General features: G+C 46.7%; 2 protein-coding genes across 5 annotated transcripts in view; one reads left to right on the top strand and one right to left on the bottom strand.

Annotated features, from left to right (window-relative positions):
* Nucleotides 1-781, top strand: part of DNAH11 (dynein axonemal heavy chain 11) — a 315,578-nt gene extending 314,797 nt beyond the window's left edge. For both annotated transcript variants that reach the window (XM_027872105.1, XM_027872104.1), the window contains exon 82: nt 437-781. In XM_027872105.1, coding sequence (XP_027727906.1) covers nt 437-684 — 248 coding nt within the window. In that variant the 3' untranslated portion in view covers nt 685-781. The remainder of the gene's footprint in view (nt 1-436) is intronic.
* A 324-nt stretch (nt 782-1,105) lies between these two features.
* The window catches only part of CDCA7L (cell division cycle associated 7 like), a 31,957-nt gene continuing 8,263 nt past the window's right edge, over nt 1,106-24,799 (bottom strand). For 2 of the 3 annotated variants that reach the window (XM_027872108.1, XM_027872106.1), the window contains exons 2-10: nt 17,171-17,302; nt 11,805-11,933; nt 7,629-8,006; nt 6,442-6,513; nt 6,167-6,334; nt 5,261-5,383; nt 4,100-4,249; nt 2,184-2,320; nt 1,106-1,839 (exon numbers count right to left, since the gene is read on the bottom strand). In XM_027872108.1, coding sequence (XP_027727909.1) covers nt 1,809-1,839; nt 2,184-2,320; nt 4,100-4,249; nt 5,261-5,383; nt 6,167-6,334; nt 6,442-6,513; nt 7,629-8,006; nt 11,805-11,933; nt 17,171-17,224 — 1,242 coding nt within the window. In that variant the 5' untranslated portion in view covers nt 17,225-17,302 and the 3' untranslated portion in view covers nt 1,106-1,808. The remainder of the gene's footprint in view (nt 1,840-2,183; nt 2,321-4,099; nt 4,250-5,260; nt 5,384-6,166; nt 6,335-6,441; nt 6,514-7,628; nt 8,007-11,804; nt 11,934-17,170; nt 17,303-24,799) is intronic. The other variant, XM_027872107.1, reaches the window with a different exon arrangement.

Here is a 24,799-nt window from a genome sequence, read left to right as displayed (position 1 = left end):
TGAGCACCCCAGAAATTTGAGTTATTTCTCACCTCTAGAGTTTCCATCTTCCATCTTCTCAGAGCCAATGGGGGCTCCTATCTCCCAAGCTTGCTGATGATTATCATCTCTTTCACTGAATGCAAACCGCCAGAACCAGGAGAGACCTCGGGGTCCCATTTAAGCCAATTCCTTCACTTTACAGATGAGGAAACCAAGGCCCAAAGAGGAGGTCACAGATCTGGCAGACCTCCTTTGCTCTTAATTTCCATCACTTACTACTTTGTGAAGGGTATCCTCCCCCCTCTCCCTCAAAGAAATCAATGGGCTAAAAAAAGAAATGATGATAATTGTAACTTTTATTGCATCAAACTGTGTGCTCTGTAGCTGGAGAAAACTAGCCACCCAACCCAAGTGTTCCATACAGCAGTGACTCATGTGCGGCTCTCTGTCCTAGGGGCTCGATGGGATGTCCAGGCTGGAACCGTTGTGGAAGCCCGCCTCAAGGAGCTGACATCTCTGATGCCGGTCATCTTTGTCAAAGCCATTCCGGCAGACAGACAGGAGACAAAGCAGACCTATGAGTGCCCTGTGTACAGAACCCAAACCAGGGGCCCCACCTACGTGTGGACCTTCCGGCTAAAAAGCAAAGAGAAGACGGCCAAGTGGGTGCTGGCTGGGGTGGCCCTGCTCTTGTCCGTGTGAAAGGCGAGACCCGGAGGCCTTCTCCTCAGCACAGGAATCCGGCATCGTCCAGCTTTTCAGGAAGTTGTTTCCCCCAAAGATGACATTCAAGCTTCTTCAGTTTTACATCTTACACAGGAACTACAAAGCATGTGACATTTCCCCAACCCCAAGAGACACACAAGTAAACACAAGTGGGAACCCCCAAGCCAAAGGCCATGCTCTCCCTTTCTAGCTCCCCTCAGAGTACACCTCTGCTATGGCTAAAACAAAGCGTTTCCAACCCCAGCAACAAAAATTAAGTACAGTATCCTTTACACATTTACCAACGAAATCAGTAAAACTCAAGATCTGAAAAACAAGGCTGAAAGCATCCCATTCACCAAGTGGGATTTTTGGCTCTTACAGATACTAAGCATCAAATAAAAGTTTTCATGTGGGATTGGGGAAGGGGGGGGAAGCCCTAAATATGGCTCCCTTCCTAAAGAAATAGGGGAATGGCCAGGCATGTTTTTCTACAAGCAAACTAGGACTCAATCTTCGATGAAAATAAAACTCTTTACTTTCAAGTTCTTACAAGTAATTGCACTTTGTAATAAAGGGTAAAGAAAAAAAAAAGCCCAGATTCTACATCTCGAATGCATCTTAGACTAAGGCTGGGAGCTCTGTTACACTCCCATGCTCCGAGTCTGTGGGGAAACATGCTTGGCTAACCTGGGGCCTCAGGCAGTCATTCTGATCGGGGGTTTATTTGGGGCACGATGGATACCTGAGCATTTCCTTCCCAGAACGGGTGCAGCTCATCAAGCTTTCTCCTTGTAAACTTAACCTGAAAGATAACTACATTATTCTCACTGTGCTTTTCAATTAGAAGCTTTTGTTTTTAAAGACTTCAATGTACTAGGTAGGGTGCCTATTGTAGGGTGTCTACAATACACAGACCCCTTCACTAAGACGACTGCTTTCCTGAGAAACTTTTTTACGAACATGGAATAAACCGTCACAAATCGCACACAGGAAGACATGAAACTGCTGCGTTCCCCCCACAGCGCTTCCTGTACAAACAAAACCGTCCCAACAATGGGTCACATTGGGAGCACCAATCAGGGAAAGGGGGGGTCTTGCCAGCTGCTTTCTCCTGCATCTTAATGGTCTTCAACCAGCTGCTTCTGTATGCTGAGAAACGGAGATGGGAAAAAGATGCAGCTGTTTACTATAAATCTGTACCACATCTATACTATAAATAAGTAAGCTACATCAATAAAAGCTACCCCCAACACTTTACCTCCTCTGCTACATGCAGAGCTCCTGAGAGTAATACGGAAAGTGTCCCTAAAGTGTTAGGGCAGTCAACCCTACAAATGCACTATGGAGACACCCTGTATGCACCCTAGAGGACAAGAAAACAACCGCCCCCTTTCTGGCTACCTCCCACGCACATTTTCTGTTGAGTTGACTCCTCTGGTTTCCCATCCCTTCCCGTGATTTCTTTCTCAGCTTTTCACCAGGCCAGGCCTCACCTTTCTAAGTATTCTTTCACATTGTTGTAGCCATAAAATTTTGCCAGGTGGATGAGGATCCCAGTAGCACAGCGGCCGTCGCGCCTCCGACAGTAACTGCAATTGCAAATCCCACGGCAGGGAGGGCACACCCAGTCCTGGGAGAGAGAGAGGGGTGATCACTGACTTTCGGGTCCCACGGCGAAGGGGAGGAGCCCTAAACACGGCTCCCTTCCCAAAGGAAGAGGGGAACGGCCAGGCATGTTCTTCTACAAGCAATCTAGGACTCAATCTTCAGTGAAAATAAAACTCTTCACTTTCAAGTTCTTATAAGTAATTGCACTTTGTAATAAAGGGTAAAGAAAAAAGAGCCCAGATTCTGCATCTCGAATGCATCTTAGATTAAGGCTGGGAGCTCTGTTAACGCTCCCGTGCTCCGAGTCTGTGCTGAAACACGCTTGGCTAACCTGGGGCCTCAAAGTCACACGGGGGCGAGCTGATGCCACGGGCATTATTATGCCCCAGGAAACTGGCCCAGCTGGCTTGGAGGTGGGGTCTAGAGCCAGGCCAGCCCGCTGACACCAGAGAGGGCCGGAACACAAGGACACCTAGAGGAGCGTGGCTCCCCCGCAACATCCCTGGGCATGGGCACAGGACTCGGGGGCAGGATACTGTAAAGAGAGCACTAAAGCCTGCAGTTACTAAGAGGTCAGCTTGGCGCCTCCCAGAACAGCCAAGCTGGCTTTCAATCCTGAATCTGCCACTTTCCACCTGAGAGACCCTGGGCACGTAGCTTCCCATCTCTGGGTCTGTTTCCCAGGGATGATAACAGCACCTACCTCCCAGGATGGCTGCAAAGCTCAAATGAGAAAATACTCAGAAAACACTTTGCAAGCCTTAAAGAACTGTGTAAATACTGATTGTTATCATCATCATCAATTACAACCTTGTGAAGCAGGTGCTATCATTGTTTCCATTTTGCAGATGAGGAGACTGAGGCAGACAGCAGTTTAGTGACTTGCCCAGGGTCACACATCTACTAAGTGTCTGGGGCCAGATTCAAACGTGGGTCTTTCTGACTCCGGGTCCAACGCTCTATCCACTGTGCTACTTAGTGTTTGTCAGCTACCACTACTGATGAATATCAAATAATAAAATTTTTAATAATCACAGATATTATCATTCCCATTACTAGAAGGCCACCTGGCTTCTCATTCAAGGCCTCGTGTGCGACGGAAGCCTCTTCTGCTGCTGTTACGAAGCATCCCCTGACCCCCTCCTGGTCCCCGTCCTCCCAAGGACAGGGGCCATCCGCCCATCCGGCTGGGAGCCCTCCCTGCTTTCTCTCCTGCCATCCCAAGGAGACCAGTGGAGAGCTCTGACTCCCCCTAACTTTGCTCTCACTACAGGCTGAGGAGGAGCCAGCCTCCTTCCCCCCTCATTCATTTGTCTGGCAAGTTCTGCTCCTTACTCTGTTCTTTCTTTCCGGGATGTGTCACAGCTTGCGTCCTGACAGCAAACCTACATCTGACAAGATGAATGAATGGCTGGTTGGGAGCTCTGCCCACAGCTTTTCAAAAGATTATTTCCTCCTCATTCTAACAGCTCACTATATGCTTAAAGCCCTTTAAACTCGACAAAGATCTTCGTCGATATTTCATTCTCAAAGCAACCCTGTGAGTTATGGTATTTCCATCTTACAGATGTGGAAATTGAGGCTCAGACAGGTTGAGTGAATAACCCAAGGTCAAACAGCTACAGGCAAGATTCAAACCCAAGTTTTTCTGACTCCATTTCCAGCGCTTTAACTGTTATATACATTATATGCCTCTCATCTTATTCCTGTCATATGGGATATATGTTATTATGTAATGTTATAGTAATATCATACATCTCTCTTCAGCAATACGAGATAAAAATAAAAAGTGACTTCCTACCGGGTCCAAGAGAGCCGATCTTACGTCTTCCCCATAACGATTACGAAGGCACGGGCCACAGAACTGCCCTCTCACTCCCCCACAGTCCAGGTTCCGACACACTGTCTTAGTGTCAATAGTCTTCTGTCGGCATTGATGGCACGTATTACCCTGAAGTGTGGAAGACAGCAATGAAGGGATAAACTCTGACAATTTCTCTGCGTGACAGAATAGCTTACACAATGACATCTATTACACCACCCCAGCCTCTTATCAGAAACCCAGCACCTGAACCTGTCCAGCATCCTCTAAGCGCCCTTCATACACGACTAAGCTCATTTTTCCCCCTTAAATAAAACCCGGCAGACAGATTGTCTTTCACCTCCTTTTGTAACCCTAGAACTTAGGAAAGTGCCTGGTTCATAGAAGGCACTTAGTAAACGTCTAATGATTGACTGAAATCATCTTTCACGTTTGTAGATAAAGTGAGCTGACAAGGAAGGGCACTGGCCCTAAATTCAGATGACTTGGATTCAAAATCTGCCTCTGGTACTGAACTAAGACAAGACAATTCACCTCTATGGGCCCCTATTTAATCACCTGCAAAATACAGGGAGGTGTGAACTAGGTGGCCGAAGTACCTTCCCTTTCTAAATCTATCATCCCAAGTACACTGAGCTCATTCCCTAATGAATGGTTTCCCTTATGGAATCTCTAGCCCCTTTTAAATCGTAGCTCAAATGCTACCTCCCAGATTACACCCCACCCTCTTGTAAATTGTTCATAATTTGCATATGTTTTTTTATCGGTGTACATGTTTTCCCACCAAATAGGCAGGCAGGCTGCCTGAGGGCAGGAGTTGGCTTTTGCATCTTAGGCACCAAGCACAGTGCCTGACACATAGAAGGTGTTTAATACATTCTTACTGAAAGAAGCCAAGAGCACAAGTCCCCAAAGCAGAAAACTTGTCAGGACTGTAGCAACACATGACCCATTTCTCTTCCTCTAAAAAGTCATCTTATTTTGAGTTAGGATGATTCGTCTCCCAGTTTCATGCCCACTCTCTGGATCCTGGTGCAAGTTAGCATGCAAAAGAGGATTCCAAATACCAATTCCCCTGTGTGGCAAATTTAGGGAAAGAATCTCATATTAAATATTATTTTTGGATAACGAAGTCCTTACCAGAACTTTATCATAGATTTTATCTCTAACAGTTACGGCAATATTTTCTAAGTCATCTTCAGTGATTTCATCCACTTGCCGGAAAGAAGACAGACGCCGTTTTCTGTACACACGGCCTTTACCCTAGAAAACAGACACATCGGGCCTCTGACAGGGCAGCACGCAGGAGCTTTAAAAGCACAACCTACCACAGTTGTAATCCACTACATACGGATGGTCAGACAGAGCTAGAAGGCAAACCTGAAACGCTTCTACCTTCTACCTGTCCACACAGGTGTCAGAAGCAGGCAGAGTAACCAGAGGGACGGGGCATTGGGAGTCAGAGGACTTTTCCCCTGAGGCAGCCACGTGGCACAGAACACTGGGCCTGGAGTTATAAAGAGCCAAGTTCAAATCTAGCTTCCAACATTTTCTACCTGGGCGATACTGGACAAATCTTAACCTCACCTGTAAAATGGGGATAATAGCACCTACCTCATGGGTTATGGTGATGATCAAGTGACGTAATATATGTACTGATCTTTGCAAATCTTAAAGCACTATAGAAATGCTAGCTAAATAAGTCCGGACTTTTCTGCCTACAATCTATGTAACCTTGAGTGAAACACTGCCTTTCTCTGGGCCTCAGTTTCCTGATCCATAAAATGAGAGCAATGGAAAAAAAGGACATCTAAGGTCCCTTTCAGCTCTCAACTCAATCCTATATTTCCAAAGCACAGTTAGCCTTGGACCTCTGGCAAATGCAAAGTGCACCAGTAACAAGTCGATCTCAAGGTCTTGGAACCTCCACATTCTTCTTCTTGGCTGTCCGTTCTGTTTTCCAAGCAGCTCAGTTTAGATAAAAGACTATACTCATGGCCTAACCACCAACATCAGGGATAAGCACCATGCGAGTAAGAAACATACCCCACTCATTTTTTTCCGTCTCCTGAAAGCACACAGGTCTTCTTCAAAGTTTGTGGACACTGCAAAGTTTTCCACAGCAAATTTCTCTGGAGGCCGGGCGCTGCGGGTGGGGTTGGTGCGGCGAGGTATCTGTCCCTCTGAAAAAGCTCGCCTCACTGGCTTCTTTCTCTGCAATGGAGGGAAAGAAGAGCCCCCAATAAACTGCTTCTGAGACCTCCTCAAAAGCTGGCAATTGATTCCATTAACTGGGGGCAGAAAACAAGATTTCCACTTACATAAGCTGGGCTCGGTGTCTGCACTGGGAATAGCTCTGGGAGAGAATGTAATTCTGCCAGCAGCTGAGCAAGCTAAGGCAGAAAAGAGAAAAACGGTCACTGCTTGTGTCTGCCTTCCCACAAAGCGGGTTCTGTTCAAGATCAGATCCACTTCCAGCCCCACAAAACATCTAAGAACACCCAGACTTTTTAATATTGATTAGTTTACATAACTTGAAAAGGGTGCCACACATGTCAAACCCCAACAAAGACAATGTATCTATTTACAGTATTCCAATGACAAACATAATACCAAAGGTATTCATCCCCAGGATGAAACTGACATATTCCTGAAATTTACACGAGTGAAATTGACATGCTAATCCTCTCCTAAGTCAGTGGAGTACAAAGGATTCTCATGTTTCACAAACCAATTTCTGGAATGAAATCCTTTCAGAGAGTAAACACATCAAAGAAACTACAGACTTTTTCTCTGAATATTGTTTGTTACTTAAGTGTTAATATATGTGTATATGTATGTATTTTATAATATATATGCATATGTACAAAACCATAAATACAGTTGTATGCATATACATATTACACACGACAGAGTAGACATAATATGTGAATATGAGGTGTATTATACACACATACATGATATAGTATATATACATGATACATGCACAATATATAACATGCACATGGTATAATTTATATATATATAGATGAGATATATGTGTGTGTATGTATATATATGCATGTGTGTCTATATATACATAGATCCACACATACTTACTCATTTATTTATTGGGGGGAAAGCATGGTGTGACCAAACCACTGGTTTCATCTGAGTGGGGAATCCCTAGTGAGATAGCTCCTCCCCATCAATCCAGATTTGGAAGGTTAAGAGCCAAGGTTCCAAGTTCAGATCCTAGCTTTTGACATATTGCCTCCTCTTTCATGGCCTCATTTTCCACTGCAAAATGAGGGTGCTGAACCAGATGACCTCTAAGGTTGCTTTTGGCTCTAAAATCTCCAATCCTCTGTAACTTAGGGTGTTCAAGTAGTTCACTGCCAGGGCCCAGGATGAAAATGGACTTGACCCTGCCCATCCGGGAAAAGCCCAGCAGGCTTGGTTTCTCTACCCATGAAGGCAAGAGCACCCCCAGGCAAACTGAATCTGTGCAGGGAGGGGTGTCTCTTACCACGGCTTTGTTCTCCTTAATGTTCATGGCCCTTTTGAGCAGAGCATCCGAGTCAGCTTGGCCCACATCCCTCGAGTCATCCTCAGACTCAGAGGTAGACCCTTCCATGGCTTTCTTCCCTGGTCTACCATTTTTCTTTCTTCTCAAGGCCTTTGGCTTTTCACTCTCGTCAAAACGTAAGCTAGAAAAGGATGGCTCGGAAAACCTGGTTTTTATATTTCCTTTATTCTTTGTGGGGAACTGGAAGGCAACCCGAAGACCAAAGCTGTTTCTTTTGGAGGCTGTCTTCGTTTCAGCTTCCTCTTCGTCCTCCTCCTCCTCTTCACTACCTACAAGCCTGTCTCCAGCATCTTCATCACTCATTTCTGACTCTGTGAGCTAATAAAGGGAAGGAACACAAAACCGGTCTACTGTCTACCAACGTGAAACAAACACACCTCTAGAGAGATTCAGTGGTGAAAAAAAAAAATTCCTGTTATAATCAATCAGTAAACATTTATTAAGTGCCTACTATATGCCAAGCACTGGAAATACAAAAAGAGGCAGAGAATCCCTACCCTGGAGAAGCTTACAATCTAACTGGGGAGACAATGTGCAAAACAAATACATACAAAGCAAGTTATTATACCAGACATATAGGAAATAATTAACAGAGGGAAAGCCCTGGCATTAGTCAGTGGATGGAATTAGCGAGACTGAAGGAATAACCTAAATGTTAACTCGTTCCCAAAGACCAAGAAGCCTCCTAATGTATACAAAGCACTGAGCAAATGTCAGATATTATCATTAAGAGTTTTCGGCAAATTTTATTGCTGGAAAGAAAAAATACTCAGACTTGGAAATGGGTGGTTGAAGAGAACTTGAGCTAAAGTCTTAATGGGGGTGGTGGGGTGGGGACTGCACCAGAAAGGGGGCGAGGAAGCCTGCTAACTGTGTAGTTTGCAGGTCTGGCCTGAGCTGGAGTGCAATGTTCATTGGAAGACGCCATGTTTGATGATGGGGGGAAGGAAGGAGCATTTTTATAGTGCTAGGTACTGGGCTTTTTTTTTTTTTTTACAGATTTTACAAATTACAAATCTAATTTGAAAAGAGAAGGTGACAACCACAGGAGGGCAGCCAGAATGATGAGAGGTCTTGGAAACCATGTTACAGGACTGTTTGAAGGACCTGACAATGTTCATCCCTGTGTAAGAGAAGACCTTCTGAACCCAAACAGTAAGTTCAACAATCAGACGTTATCACCTCTGATTAAAAGTCAGAGGTCCATGATAAACCCAAAGACCCCAGCTTCTGGGATAAGAACCCACTCTGACCAAAACTGCTGGGGAAACTGGAAAAGAGTATGGCAGAAACTAGGCATAGACCAAAATCTCACACCCTATACCAAAATAAAGTCAAAATGGGTACATGGTTTAGATATAAAGGCTGATACTGTAAGCAAACTGGGAGAGCAAGGAATAGTTTACCTGTCATATCTATGGAGAACAGAAGAATTCATGACCAAACAGGAGATAGAGAGCATTACGAAAAGCAAAATGGATAACTTTGATTACATTAAATCGAAAAGTTCTTGCACAAACAAAGCCAATGCGACCAAGATTAGAAGGAAGGTAGAAAATTAGAAAAGAATTTTTACCATCAGTATCTCTGATAAGGGCCTCATTTCTAAAATACTTAGAGAATTAAGTCAAATTTATAAGAATACAAGTCATTCCCCAATTGATAAATGGTCAAAGGATATGAACAGGCGATTCTCAGATGAAGAAATTAAAGCCATCTATAGTCAAATGAAAAAACGCTCTAAATTACTATTGATTAGAGAAATGCAAATCAAAACAACTCTGAGGTACCACATCACACCTATCAGATTGGCCAAGATGACAAAACAAGAAAATGACAAATGTTGGAGAACATGTGGGAAAATTGGAACACTAATGCATTGTTGGTGGAGTTGTGAAATGATCCAACCATTTTGGAGAGCAATTTGGAACTATGCCCAAAGGGCTATAAAAATGTGCATAACCTTTGACCCAGCAATAGCACTTCTAGTGCTATATCCCAAAGAAATCATACAAATGGGAAAAGAACCCACATGTACAAAAATATTCATAGCAGCTCTTTTTGTGGTGCCAAAGAATTGGAAATTGAGAGGATGCCCATCAATTGGAGAGTGGATGAACAAGTTGTGGTATATGAATGTAATGAAATACTACTGTGCTATAAGGAATGATGAACATCCTGACTTCAGAAAAACCTGTAAAGACTTGTACGGACTGATGCCGAGTGAAGTGAGCAGAACCAAGAGAACGTTGTACACAGTAACAGCCAAGTTGTGTGATGACTAATATTGATAGACTTAACCCTTCCTGGCAATACAAGGATCTAAGACATCTCCAAAGGCCTCGTGATGGAAAATGCTATCCACAAAGAAGAAAGAACTATGGAGTTTGAATGCAGATAGAAGCATACTATTTGCTTTTTTTTCTTCTTCCGTTGAGTTTTGTTTCCTCTTTCTGGTGGTTCCTCCTATTGGTTCTAATTCTTACAACATCACTAATGAGAAAATATGTTTAATAGGAATGTAAAAGTATAGCCTATATCAGATTGTGCACCATCTTGGAGAGGGTGGTGGGGAGAGAGAGGGAAAAAATTTTAAACTCAAAAGCGTATGGAAGTGATTGCTGATAAATCAAAATAAATTAATTAAAAAATAAATAAAATAACTAGACAGTAAAAGGTTGGAAAAAAAAGTTAGAGGTCCAAAGAGAGAGAAAGGAGGCTTAAGTCTTTATAGCCCTAGGGCCTTGTACTTAAATAAATCCACCTTACACTGATTAAGTGACTTTGTGTGATTAAGTCACACAAAGGACAGATCAGAAATCTGAACCCAGGTCCTCCAACTCTTCAGTGTTTTTAAGACTCTGTCACACTCCTCAAGTCAAATGTATTTTTAAAGTTTCAGATGGATTTAAAGACGGAAATTCCAGGGAGGCAGATTTCATCTCCATGTAGAAAAACTTCTATGGGCCACCATTGGACCAGAAGACTTCCAAGGATGTGTGTCTCAACATCCGGAGAAGTTCAAGAGGAGGTCTGGTGGGTGAAGAGTATGAACGGGAGTCTTGTTATGGAGAGGGAGGTCTGGTGGTGGGATGGGCTAAAGGAAACCCCTTTGTAAAGGCGACCTGTAAATGGGACTTGTGGTTATGGGTATCACTTCAGACCAGAACCAAAAGGTCAAGCTAAACTGGGAGCCTTCCCAAATGGGGATTTCTCCTTGGACAGGGAAGGTGGTTCCCATCTGTCTGTCCAGGTAAGGAAACACCAAGCCACTTCAAACCAGACTTCCAACAACTCTTTACACATCTGGCAATGAACCAGAGACTTGTTTACCCAAGCTGGGATAAGAGAGAAACAAAAATAGGTCAAAAGGGGTTAGAAAAACATGGATAAATTCATTCATCCAAGGGGGCCATAGTCCCAAATTCTGCAAGGTGACACCCTGGAAGCATGGGGTAATACATAAGCTCCTTGAGGGCAGAAAATGTTCTATTTTGAGGTCCCTGGCACCTAGCACATACAGTAGGAATGGACAGAAGGTCCTTCCCAGCTCTACGCTTATGGTTCTGTGAGCAAACACTCCAAGAAAACAATGGAAAGAATTAGACTGGATTAACAGGTCATAAATATATATCTGGGGGACCTCGGAGGCCATTTGGTACAAACCCCTCACTCTACAGATGAGGAAACTGAGGCCCAGGGGAGTTAAGTGAGTTCACACTGGTAGCAAGTTGCTGAGCTGGGATCTGAATACAGCTCCTTCAAATCCAAAGCCCACTGCCACCCACTGCTAGGCACCACTCTACCTTCAGACTGTTAATTGATAAAATAAATCTGAGGGATAGAAGGAGGAATTTAAAAGTCAGGTGTAAATAGAGAATGCTTTCACTGGGGGGGAAAAATCAGGAAACAGGGGCAGCTAGGTGGCGCAGTGGATAGAGCACCGGCCCTGAAGTCAGAAGGACCCGAGTTCAAATCCGGCCTCAGACCAAACACTTGACACTTACTAGCTGTGTGACCCTGGGCAAGTCACTTAACCCCAATTGCCTTAAAAAAAAAAATCAGGAAATAACTAGTACCATGAGAAATCCTGAAAGTGCTGGATGGGTTAGTTACCATTAGCTCTGGGTGACTGTTGAGCTCACTCTGGGAAAACCCTTCAAAATCTTCTGTCTCCGAGTCAGTGTCTTCAGTGAAAATCCTTCTCAGCTCATCTGTGATGTATTTGGAATGGAAACGAACGTCCTAAAACCAGCACATTACGAAAGAAAAAGGGAAGATGTTAACCCCACCAAATTCAGACAGTTTTATTTAAAAACAACAAGAACAAGAAGGTTTATTCAGATTCACTTCCTGGCAGATTTACAACTTCCAGTGAAATAGGCCAGTCCTGTCAGAGACCGGAATTTGATTTTATCAGCATAGATGCAGAACCAGAAAAACCCAAGGGAAAGGAAGAAACTCTCAATCAATCTCGAGGCTGACATCCCCTCTCCCACTCCCAGGAACCCTTGGGAGGCTGTCCCTTCAAGGTTGCCTATGTCCAAAGCTCAAGACAAAAAAGTGCTATTACAGGCAGGACATTTCAGGTCAGAAATGACTTGTTTTCTTCTTCATCTGCTGCCACCCAAGTCAAGGGCTTCCTGGTTAGAAAAAGGAAGTCACTGCGAAATCCAAGCCTACCACCTCCAGGGCCCCAGGGAAGTTTCTCTTAGATGCTGGGAGAAGCTTTCAGCAAGCTACACTCCCTTGGGTCTAAATGGCATCTTTCTAACACAGAGACTGAATTCTGCACCCCCCCGCCCAAAAAATAAAAGTCCAGGAAAAAAAAGACCTACTTCTCTTTATTTTTCTTTATTTTTTTGGTGAGGGCAATTGGGGTTAAGTGACTTGCCCAGGGTCACACATCTAGTGAGTGTTATGTGTCTGAGGCTAGATCTGAACTCAGGTCCTCCTGACTCCAGGGTCGGTCGGTGCTCTGCTACTTTTCTTTATTGACTCCTCTTAGGAGGAGAGGAATAGTTAAGGCAGACAATGACAAAGTAAAGCTGGTATCAGAAGACCTCAGTTCAAGTCCTGATATCTATTAGACCTTGGCCCATTGTCCCTTGTTCTTTTTGAGCCTCAATTTCCTCATCTGTGGAATTAGGCTAATTAGATTAGACTAATTAGACTAATCCAGAACCATTCCAGTTTAAATTGAAAGGGACTAAGAGTCTTTCAGAGGTTCAGCCTTTTCTGACCTGCTTCCCCCTTTTAATTACCCCGAACAGTCCCAGGTGGATCAGCCAGGGTGCCACCTGGGTCTTAGGACCAATGCTCGGGCTGCTGGTGCTGACCTAAACCCTGTATGTACATGTTAACTTAGAGTGTAAGCTCTTTGAAGGCAGGTACTGTTCCATCTCTGTCCTGTCTCTGACACCTCTGCACAGATCCTGGAATGTTTGATTGACTGATGCACGCAGCTGCCTTTTCAAAGCCAGGCACATTTCACCCAGGCTAAAGTTGGCTTCCCACGTTTTCCCGTAGAGTCCAGATCTTGGCACCATACACTTGGGACCTCAGGAATTATCTAGCCCAGCTTCCTCATGTCATAGGACAGAAAACTGACTGGCCCAAGGCTACGTGGCAAAAACCAGGTGCTGGGCCCAGACAGGGCTTTGGTTTCTCCCATCCACAGGAGAAGCAGAAATGACTCTGGGGCGGCCACATGTGACTCAGTATCTTTACCTTACCTCCTCTGCATTCTGCCCTTCGCCAACTGTCATTATGTATTATTTCATATTTAGATAATCTCTGGAAAAAAATAGAAGCAATGATGGAAAAAATCTGCCAAGGAACCAGGCGGGGGAAGGATGGGGATGTTTTCAGCATGGGTCCCTTTAAGCTGAAGAACAGACCCGATGAATTACTGTGTATAATTGTAAGGCATCTTCAATTACTCCATTTCTTGGGCCAGAATAACCGTGGAGCAGCTGACAAAAAAGAAGCCATATGAGAATGTTCACTAGCTGGTGTTGGAGAAAACTTGAGCTGGCCCTTGGGGCCGCTGCCCGGAAATGGGAGCTTAGGTGGGCTCAGTCCATCAGCAAGGTAAAGGCCACAGCTCAGGCAGCTGCCGGTGCTGACTGTAGCCAACATCTAGGCCGCAGAGGGGCATGGAGGCCAGAGGGTGGTTTTCTCCATAAACAGAAGAACTTGTACATGCCATCCTCACTGCCTGTGGGCAGCTGACCAGCCTGCCTGGCCCTCTGAGAGGCCCCCACCTGCCTCCGGTGAGTAATCTTGGAGGAGAGAATGAGCAAAAAGTATCTGAATTCAAGAGGCGGCCTGAGAAGGCAGCGGGAGCCAAAAGGGAAGCCCAGAGGCCTGGAAGGGGCTCCGGCCTTGGTCAGACACTCTCAGGGCTGCCCTCCACTCCCTCACAAGCAGATGAATTCTGCTTTCCTTGGGATAAATCTCTTTTTAAATAGTCAGTGAAACTCAATGCCAGAATTGGCTGGAATGGAAACGGGACAGATTGAGTTGGAAGGACCCTGGAGGTCACCTGGTCTAAAACTGAGGCCCAGAGCTCGGGTCCAACGTCACCCAGAGAGCCAAGCCGGCACCACCATGGTCAGCTACAGTCACTCTCAAGAGGGAACCCCATTATCCCCATTAAAACCGATCCTTCCAGACCTCCTGAGCCCCAACGAGGGAATGGGCAGTAAGGCAGCCTGATACCTCCCATGATCAGGCAGCAGCAGTGTCCGAATGAACCACGACTGATCTGGAAGCCGACATAAGCAGTGCAAGGAGTGATCTGGATAGAAGTGGTCACTCCCCAAGGCCAGGACCAGATTCTGCCTGAGCGTCCACCTCAGGCTCATGTGAGGAGTGAAATACTGTTCCTGCCCGTCCTCAAAGGGCTTATGACCCAGTTGAAGAAGCAAGACACAGGCAGGCGTGCTAATGATGTAAAATTATGCAAATGAGAAGAATCAGGAAGACAAGAAAGTGTCCCAAGTGCCAGGACTGACCCAGGAGATGGGCAATTAACCAACTGCTGTTAATGAGGAACCAACCAGCTGTTAGATCGGCCTGCCCCAGATTCCCTATTTATTTTGTGGGAGGCAGTACAGTGTAATTGAGAGCTGGCCTCAGAGTCAGGCAGACCTGGGTTCCAATCCTGCCCCTGACACATGCCAGCTGTGTGACCCTCTCGGGGCCTTTGGCTGATATCAGAATGTGTTTTGTATACCCTTATCTAAGTACATGGTGTCTCCCCGACAGGATGGAGGCTCCTAGAAGGAAGACCTTCTGTCTCTGGATCTTCAGTGCCTGGCCCATGGTTGGCGTTCAATACCTGTTTAGTGACTGATTAATCTCCCAAAAACTTGTACTCTGCTTCAACATACCGCATAGAGGGTTGGGGACAACCATCTCACACAACCCTCTCCTTTCACAGATGAGGAGAATAAGAGATGGGAAGCAACTTGCCCAAGGCAAGATGGCGGCCCTCATCCAAGAGAATCTCTTGAAGGGCATGGGGGCCTTGGCCCACAAACCTTAGTACTCCCTGCTGCCCTCCCCCCAAAGCCTCAGACAAAGCTGGTGTTTGAGGAAGGTTTCTTGGACATCTGAATGAATGGTGAGGTTAGTCCAAAAATGTATTTAACTACTGTTCCTGTCAAGCTGGCACGAAACAGTTGGTGTATTTTTCAGAGCAACTCAATTCACAAGAAAGAGTCATTTACTCACCTGTCAAGATCTGGCCCCGAAATGAGGAACTTGAATTTATGGGGCATAAGTGACTTTTTTTTCAAGCCAAATGTTATATTAGGCACGTTATACATAAAAGCCACTTGAGGCTCTGCAGAAGGGCCTGGCAAAGAGATTGTTATTATTCCCTAAAAGGAACTCTCAAGCAAAACCCTACACAAGGAACCACAGTATCCGAAGGCAAACACTACGCTGGCCACAGGCAACATCCCAAGCCTTCCACGCTGCGCCTCAAAGGGGGCTGAGGAAAGACTCCAAGGTAGGCCAGGATTTAGGGAGGAGCACCCCTGCTGAAATACCATCTGTCTGGGATTAGGACAGGCCCAGCAGGCTGCCAGGAAAAATCCCCGCTGTTCCACATAAGGTGGGGAGCTGTCACTCAGGACAAATACACGACAGACAGGCCATTTTCTATCGCCCTTTCAAGCCTGAAGCTGGGGTGCCACCACATAGGCAGTTACTAGCTTTGTTTCCTGATGTGATTCTAAGTTCACCCCAAAGCTGGGGGACCCTGGGGCAAAGGGGAAGGACATATTCAGGACAATCTCTAATACCTCCCCAACAGATGATCCCATAGAAACAGAAATACATCCAATGAGAACCAAGGGTTAAAATGATGGCAGGCCTGACAGGACCCTCGGGGAAATAAAGACTGATCATATACAGCAGGATATTCTGCTTAATAAGGCAGGGAACAGCATCAATATACTTTAGAAAGATCCTCAACTCTGATGAGCCTTACCCTGTGAGATGGTTACCACAGGTGTTATTGCTGCCATTTTATAGACAGTGAAAGTGAGATGTAAAAAGTCAGTTCAATGAAGACATATTAAGTGCCCACCGTGGGCAAGGCTGTGGAGCCAGAAACACTGACTGGTACCAGGGGCAGCACCCGAGCCCAGCACTCTCAAGTTCAGCCCTGGGACCAGCTATCCCAAGCTGCCTCTCTCTAACACAGAGAATTCAGACGCACCAGGCAGCCAACTCTGCTTGCCTGTAACTAATATTCCCATCCAGGTGGGCCGAGGAAAGTGTTAATTTACAGCACAGGGTGGGACTAAGGAAGAGAAAGCAGTCTTATGCTATCCTAACAGTAAACTCTGAGGAAAGAACACTGGCCCTGAAGCCACACTGGGCTCTGCCCCTCCAGGGGCCTCCCTGGTGTTCTACAGATGAGTCTTCAAAGGGGTCCAGAGACATGTCTTTCTCACTCTAACTCCTCCTTGGCTTGCCTGGGCCTCAGCACATCTGCTGGGCTGCGATCATCACAGAGGGCTGGGACCATGTGGAGGGCCTGAATCACAGCTCAAGGCAAGTTCATGTTTTTGAAGCAGCAATAAGAATGGATTTCATCCTGTAAGGTCATTCTCTGAGGGGTAAGGAGTTTATCAGGAACCCCCCCCCAAAAAAAATTCAAATAGCACAAGCTCCAGGGAAGGCTGTCCCGTGTGCTCACTCAAACACATTTCCTTTCACTCTACAATAAAACAACAGCTCCACAGAAACATGAGTTGCACAAAGTTCAAGGCACCTCCCCTCCAAACGTCCCCGTGGCCTGGTTGTACCCGACCTGCACCTTGACCCCGCCGTAGGGAGGTCTTCTCGGCTCTCTTCAAGCACCAAGGACAACAGTCGATTAACGAAGGCCACCCAAGCTGGATCAGCTCTGAAATCAAGGTGACTCGTAAACCAAGCTGCAGACAGAGATGCCTGCCCCTTACCTTTTTTCCTGGCTCTGGGGAGTCAAAGCTCTCTTCCAGGTATAGAGTTTCCATGGGAACATCATCTCCAAACCCAAAAAAATCCTCCTCATCACTGGGGGCGTTGAAAATGTCAGCCACCTCTTCAGGTATCTGTTTGGGATTCAAAAGAGACAGAATGATAAAAGGAGTGACTGGTGGGGTCCAGAGGGTGGAGGGGGGTGGGGTGGGTGAGGGAGAAAGGCCAGAGATGACATCGAGCTCCCCCTTTCACAGACCCACCAACACGCCATTCACTCTTACAAAGACACATTTGCCAAGAAGGGCCCCACTCCCCTGACTGAGGGGTGGGCAGCATCTGATATCCCACAGGCACATACTAAACGCAATGGGAAAGAGAGAGGAGGATGGGTAGACTTTTGTAAAATTCCAGAGACGCGTCCCTCTTACTGTCACACAAAACGATGAGGCAATCTTTCTATAGAAGCAATTTTCCATTTGCAGGCTAAAATGACACCCCAAGAACACACAAGCCTCAGTTTCTGGAAATCTGATTTTCACGGGGTCTACCTAATTTAACCATAATCTTCCCCAGGACTCTGGAGTCCAAGGGTGTGTGCTGAAGGCCCTGGCCTGGCAGGCAGAGGGCTTGGCCTCCCATCCTGGCTCTGCTCTTTCTACCTGTGTGACCCTAAGGGATCCTTCCTGCTTGCTGGGCAAGTTTTCTCATCTATAAAGAGAAGGGATAGATCTTGACAACCAGATGCTGCCTGGTCCCCCCAGGCTAGCGCCTTCCTCTCCAAGGCTACCTTGTAATACATCTCCTCTGTAGGCACAGGGATTTATTATCTAATACACAACTTCCCCATTAGAATGTAAGCTCCCTGAGGACAGACTCTTATCTTTGGATCTCCAGGGCTTAATCAAGTGCCTAGGGCAAGGATGAAGTCTTAATAAATGCTTCTGGATTGATTTCTCAAATCCTACAATCCTTACTAAACACCACCACCAGGGAGGAGGGGGAAGACAAGAAGCATTTCTGTAGTACCTAGTGCTTTACAAACAGGATCTCATTTCATCCTCTTAACAACAACCCTGTGAGGTATGTGCTGCTATATCCCCATTTTAAGTTGAAAAAATTGAGGCAAAAGGGATTAAGTGACTTGCCCAGGGTCACAGAGCTATAGGATTTGAACTCAGGTCTTCCTGACTCCAAGCCCACCACTCTATCCACTGAACCACCTAGCTGCCTAAGTTAGAGAGCAGACAAGCTTAAGATCTTGGGTCATAATTTAGATCCAGTCACTAGTACAACCCCCTTCAGTCTACGTTTGAAGAAACAAGGCCCTTGCTCAAGGTGCCACAACTAATACTCAGGGGAGCTGGAGAAGAGAAGCCTTCCTTTATGAAGGGCAGGGATGTCAGAATTAGAAAACCTGGACCCAAAAATCCCCTTGCAGCCTCACCGGCTGGGTGACCCTGTGCTCAACAAAACCCTGAGCCTCCATTTCCACATCTTTAAAATGAAGGAGCTGCAGGAGAAGACTTCTGGGGTCTCTGGCAGCCCAGATGTACGATCCTGTCAGTCCGGTTCAGCTTCGAACTCAGGGGAGAGACAGGGGGCCGCAGCTGAAGGCTGCTTTGGAGAAAACCCAGACACCACTCAGAACTGTCCAAGGTGGAATGGGCTGCCTTTGGCCGTGGGCGCTAGGGGGCGCCATAGTGCACAGAGCGCCTGGCCCGGAGTTAGGAAGACTCATCTTCCTGAGTCCCAATCTGGCCTCAGACACTTACTGGCTATGTGAACCTGGGCAAGTCACTTCACCCTGTTTGCCTCAGTGTCCTCATCTGTAAAATGAGCTGGAGAAGGAAATGGCAAGCCACTCCAGCATCTGCCAAGAAAATCCCAAAGGGGGTCGCAAAGAGCCAGCCACGACTGAATACCAACAAGAAAGCCATGGACTCCCCCTCTGTGGAGGTCTTTAAACCAAAGGGGATGACGGGAGAGGGGTTCATACGGTAGGGTCATAACTTTAGAATGGAAAGGACCTTAGGGGGACATCTAGGCCATCTCTCTCATGCCACAAAGGAGGAAACTGAGGCTCACGGCAGATAAGAGGCTTGGCAAAGGCTGAACTAGAAGATTTCTGAGGTCTCTTCTGAAATTCTGTGATTCTATGAATCAGGATTTGGAATCAAAGGACGTGGATTTAAATCTCGGCTCTGACAGTTATGACCTGGGGCAAGTCCCTTTCCTGGGCCTCAGTTTCCTCCCTGGCAAAAATGATGCAGTAAACCCCGATGATTCCCCCAGAAGGTCCAGCCCCGACCCTCGATGACCTCAGAAGAAGCAAGGAAAGGGCAAGTCGTTTTCATTTTCCTTTGTCTTCAGAGCTGCCAGGATGAAAATCTTCCCCTTCCAGCCCTCGAGAAAGGGTTAAGACCAGCACATTCCCGGCTTTAATGACTTAATGGAAGAGCATACAAGGGGCCGTGTGAGCCTCGGGTCTATGAATACACCCGCTCTTCCAGGGACCCCTGCATCAGCCCCCAAGTTATTGTGCAGACAAGCTCGCTACTGCTGTGACTGCTGTATGCCCAACTAATTTCTCTTTCTCCGGCTATTACTTCTGAATCTGCACCAGAGGGGCCATTATGGGGGTGTAATTACCGATTAGGAACAAAAGGGAAAAAAAATATACTTTCCCAGTGGAAGGCTTATTTTTTTTAAACCTCTTTGCATTCTTGGGGTAGGTAGGGGCTCTGATTAAAGTTGTGTGAAGGAACTTCAAAAGACCTTAAAAAATAAAGCGGAGTTGAGACACCTCCCCCCCATTCCAGCCTTATTTTTTTTCAAGCTTCTCATTAAAATGTTCAGAAGGCGCTCTCCCCCCCACCCCAGTCAAGCAAAGGGCTTCATTTAACGAGCAAAGAAGAAGGCAGGATTTGTGTAAGGTAGACAGACACGCTCAAAGAACACTCATACATAAGACGCCTGTGCTAACGTCAGCTCCAACCCCCTGGTTGGACAACACACTGCTCTTGGCACCGGGATCTGTCCTGTTCCCTCCCACCCATCTTCTGGGGCAGGATGTTTAGATTTAGTCACTCCCAGGCCTTGATGAACGTCTAGACACAGAGCTCAATGGATTCTTGGTCAAGCAACGGCTGAAGGATTCAGCCATCATGGACTGACCCGCTGGAGTCAGGAAGATTAGAGTGTCGGAGCTGGAAGGCCATCGAGACTAACCCCTTCCTTTTACAGATGAGGAAACTGAGGCCCAGAAAGAGTCCATGATAGGAAAGGTCAGAACCTCGGTCCTCAGTTGCACACCTGCAATTTCCCTTCTCTCCCTCCACCCCTAACAAACCCCAATGGCTACCACTTCTTCCTCACACGCTGCCCTCCACCCATACTCCACACACCAGACGAAGGCTCCATCTCCTCCGTCTCCTGCCCATCAGTCGTGTGCACTACCCATGAGCACTTCCTTGCTCATGAAACCTTTCCTGCCTCCCCCTGCCAGCTGTCTTGTTACATATTCTCCACATACCCACAGGCATACATGTTTTCTGCCCCCTTAGAATGTAAGCTCCCTGAGGGCAAGACCTATTATCTTTTGTCTGCATCCTTATCCCTAAACATAGTTCTTGGCACACAGTAGGCACTTAATAAATGTATGCCGATTGACTGATGGGCCCTATATCCACTGCTCTTTCCAATATCCATGTTGCCTCTCAGATCGGAGTTCTTCGCCTCAGTTTCCCCACGTGTAAAATGGGGATAATACTCCCTTGCAGAATCTACCTCCATAGAGTTTTTGTGAGATTTGAATGCAATAATTTATAAGGTGTTTTACAAACCATGACCATCACATTTCAGCTAGGAGGATTACAATCCCAATGGTGAGATTCTCTCCTCTCTGACATGCAGAGGAATGAGGAAGCTCATCCCATGCCCCACAAGCTTGCTGCTGCCCAAACCCAGATCCAGCTACTGTTCAGAGTTCAGCTCTCGGGTCCCCAACACCAACCTGGCTGAGTTTCTGCTCACTTCTGGCGCCTTTTGAATGCTCTCAGAATTACTGTTTAAGAGGCAGAAGGGACCTTGATGGTCACCAACTCCAACATTCTCCTCGGTGAGATGAAAAAACTGAGACCGAGTGACCTGCCCAAAGTCATGTCCAGAGAATCGAAGGACTTGAGAGCTGGCAGAAACCCCAATGGCCAACTCGTCCTGAAAGGCACCGCCTCTGTAAGACACCCACTAAGCGCTTGTCCAGCCTCTGCTTGGCCTCTCAGAATCCCTGGGCTTCCCCCAGCACTTAATGCTGTCTCCTAATGACCCCATGACCTCCCTGTTTATATGCCACTCCCCTCTCTCCCACAGCAGACTATCCGTTCCTTGAGGACAGGGGGGCTACCTTTTATCTTTTGTCTGTTTCTCCAACCCCCAAGCAGTGCCTGGAGCAGAGCAGGGACTTAAAAAAATGTCTGTTTAATTAAAAAGCCTCATCCCCATTTAATCAAAGCCTATAAGTGAGGAATAAAAAGGCCCCAAGTTATTACTAAGGCATGGGCGACCAAGAACCTTGGAAACCAGACAGGTCATTAAAGCTGTTTATCTGCAACTCCCCAATGTCAAAAAGTCTCTTATGAAAGGCGCTCCCTGACACATCCTGGAAAGAAGCACCTCATTAATAGCATATATTCCCTCATAAATGAAAAATGCCATCTCTGTCTACACACCCCGAATGTGCCAGCTCCAACGTATAGGAAGTGAGTCAGTTCTCTCCGTGCTGGAAAGCCCAAAAATATGGCCCTCTCAGTACTGGAAGACCAAAGGCACACAAGGGCTGCCTGTTGAGAAGGTACTGGGAAGGATCCGGAGTCAGGAAATCCAAAGCACACACCAGCCCTTTGGAAACAGAAATACCAAGACCGAGCCCACTTGGAAAGATTCTAAATGAAGTCCATTAATATGCAACGTGATGGCATTTTCCCCAATGGACAAGTTGGCAAGGTTCTTCTGATCATGGCGGCACAGAATGCCCAAGGCCACGCAGATGACTTTGGAAGGGAAGGAGCCCCTCTGTGAAAGACAGCTGTCCTTTGGTCCAGTGGAGACCAAAGCGAGGGGTCTTCCCAGTTGCATGAGCTCAGAGGTCAACGGGGTCTCTGGCCATCGCACGGTCCAATCCACACTTGATAACATCCATTTATCATACCTGACATATCAAATTCACCTTCATAACATACCTGCCCAAATGCCCATCCACTAGCTATGGGGCTCTGGACAAACCAGTTCATCTTTCTGTCTGTTCCCTCATCTCTAAATTGAGGAGGTTATACCTGGCGTCCTCTCAAGAGCCTATGATTTACAAAGAGTCTAAGAGAAGAGTACTTCTTGTTGTCCCGTCCCTTCCCCCCTGCCAGGGGTAAGGGCAGTGAAAGGTCAGAGGTTGTAGAGAAACAAACTGGGGCTGAATGTGAGGAGACGGTCATTCCTGCTAACAGGAGCATTCAGGGTAGCATGACCATCCCCTGTGACGGTGGCTTCCTCCAAACTGGAGGGCTTGGGGCAGGGGCTAGACACGCACACACCCTCAAGGGGTTTACATGCCATTAACAGGGGTTTATATTAAATTAACAGGGGTTTACATCCCATTAACAGGAATACACTAGTGTGTATAAATGATGCTCATCTCTGGGGAATTCAGATGCCCAGAAGAACGATTATGTATCCCTTCTTTTGTGCAAAAGCAGTAAGTTTGGAGACATGATTACGTCAACAATGGAAGTATGTTTGATTTGGTCTGTGTGGGCATTCCCTTATTTAACATGAGTACCCCCATTGTAGGAAGGCTATAGTTAACATAGAAGGCAACCAAGCCTCAGGCTCTATGAGGAGGGACAGAGTGAAGGAAAGAGGGATTAAATCCATTCATCTCCACCCCAGGTGGCCAGCCTGGAACAATGGGGGTGGCCATCACAAGGGGGCAAATCCAGGCTTGACTAAGGAGGTCCAGGGCTCCCCTTTCCATGGAAGTCTTCCCGCAAAGACCAGCTGGGGATGCACTTTCAGAAATCCAAATGTGAGTGTGTGGTGAACCAGAAGTCCTGCGGATTCTCCAATCTAGTAACCCCCAATGAAGGGGTGAACCACTCTGCTTCTGGATAGCTCTGTATTAGGAAGCATTTTACCCATCATACCTCCTCCTCCTGCCCTCTGGGGCACAACACCCAATCCCTCCAGTAGGGAATACAGGCTCTTCAAATACTGGAAGACAGCTGTCACTTTCTCTTCAGGAGACTAAACATCCCCAGGACATCCATAATTAAAGCTGGCATTAGTGGGAATGAGGGGCAGACCGGGGCAACCCAAGCTCTTCCTGGACATCCTCCATAAATCCTGCCCGTATATAAAAGGGCCCGTACAAGATGGGTCCAGAATAGATGGAAGAAAGAGGAAGGCTCTCGCAGGAAACAATACATTAAAAGCTTTGAGAAAAGATAAATCTGGACTACTCTTCAAACTGACTTCTGATACACTGCAGAAGAGATTGGTCTAACACTCCATACAATAAACACAAAATGGATGAAAAACTCCCATTGCCTTGACCCTGACATGCAGCTGGATTGCTTGGCCACTGAGTTCGTCTATCAGCATGCGGATCAGGGCTTGGCTCTGAAGACACCCAGGGAGCCAAGCTCAGAAGGGAAAAGGGAAAAGGGGATGAACTAGGTCTCCAATGGGCAAGTGCTGAGTACCAAGAGTTGGCAGGTGTGGGAGGATGAAGTGAGGGCTTTCTAGGATGGGGGAGACATGGGCATGTTTGTAGATAGCAGGGAAGGAGCCAGTAGATTGTAAGCTTCTTGAGGACAGGGACTGTTTTTTTTTTCCCTTTCTTCATATTCCTAATGCTTCCTTTACCCCTCCCCCCCACCTTGCGTAGGAGGGGAGCAGGGTTCTGAAACACTAAGACAGCTGCTAAGAGGTGAAGCTAGGATTTGAACTCGGGTCTCTCCTGACTCCAAAACCTTGGCTCAATCTGCCATCCCCCTATTTTACAGATGAGGAAACAGAAGCCCAAGGAGATGAAATGCCTCGTCACCAACTTGCAGCCAGTCTGAGATACTGGAAGGGAGGTCTGGCCACTTGTCCAGCACCATGTCCTTCCCCAGTGCGGTGATGGGGCAGGTGAAACGGGAAGGGGGCACCACAGAACACCAGGACCCTTTCACCCTTCCCCAAGACAGAAAGCACTCAGGGAGCTGGACGACTGGCCATCATCCAGGCACCGATGATTACCTTTGCATTCCATCTGCCAAAGAACGCACTCCATAGATGTGTATGTACAACTGTGAAAGGCATTAAGGGGAAAAGGGGGAAAAGAGGAGCAAATATATAAATCTCCTGGATCCCAGGACCAAGGACACTGACGTCTTGTCCCAGTAGCAGACTTTCCTGGAGCGGATCTGCCCGAGACCTTTGAAATGGCCATGCCAAAGATCACGGATGCTCTGGAGACACCCGGCCCTTAGGCCTCCCGCCCGCTGGGCCCAGGCACTAAAGCCCCTATTAACATATACACAGTGCCTCGTGTGTGTGTGTGTGTGTGTGTGTGTGTGTGTGTGTGTGTGTGTGTG

This window comes from Vombatus ursinus, unplaced genomic scaffold (genome assembly GCF_900497805.2).
Source record: "Vombatus ursinus unplaced genomic scaffold, bare-nosed wombat genome assembly UNPS02014799.1, whole genome shotgun sequence".
Lineage (NCBI taxonomy): Eukaryota > Metazoa > Chordata > Mammalia > Diprotodontia > Vombatidae > Vombatus > Vombatus ursinus.
This window is presented reverse-complemented; position numbering and strand designations above follow the sequence as displayed.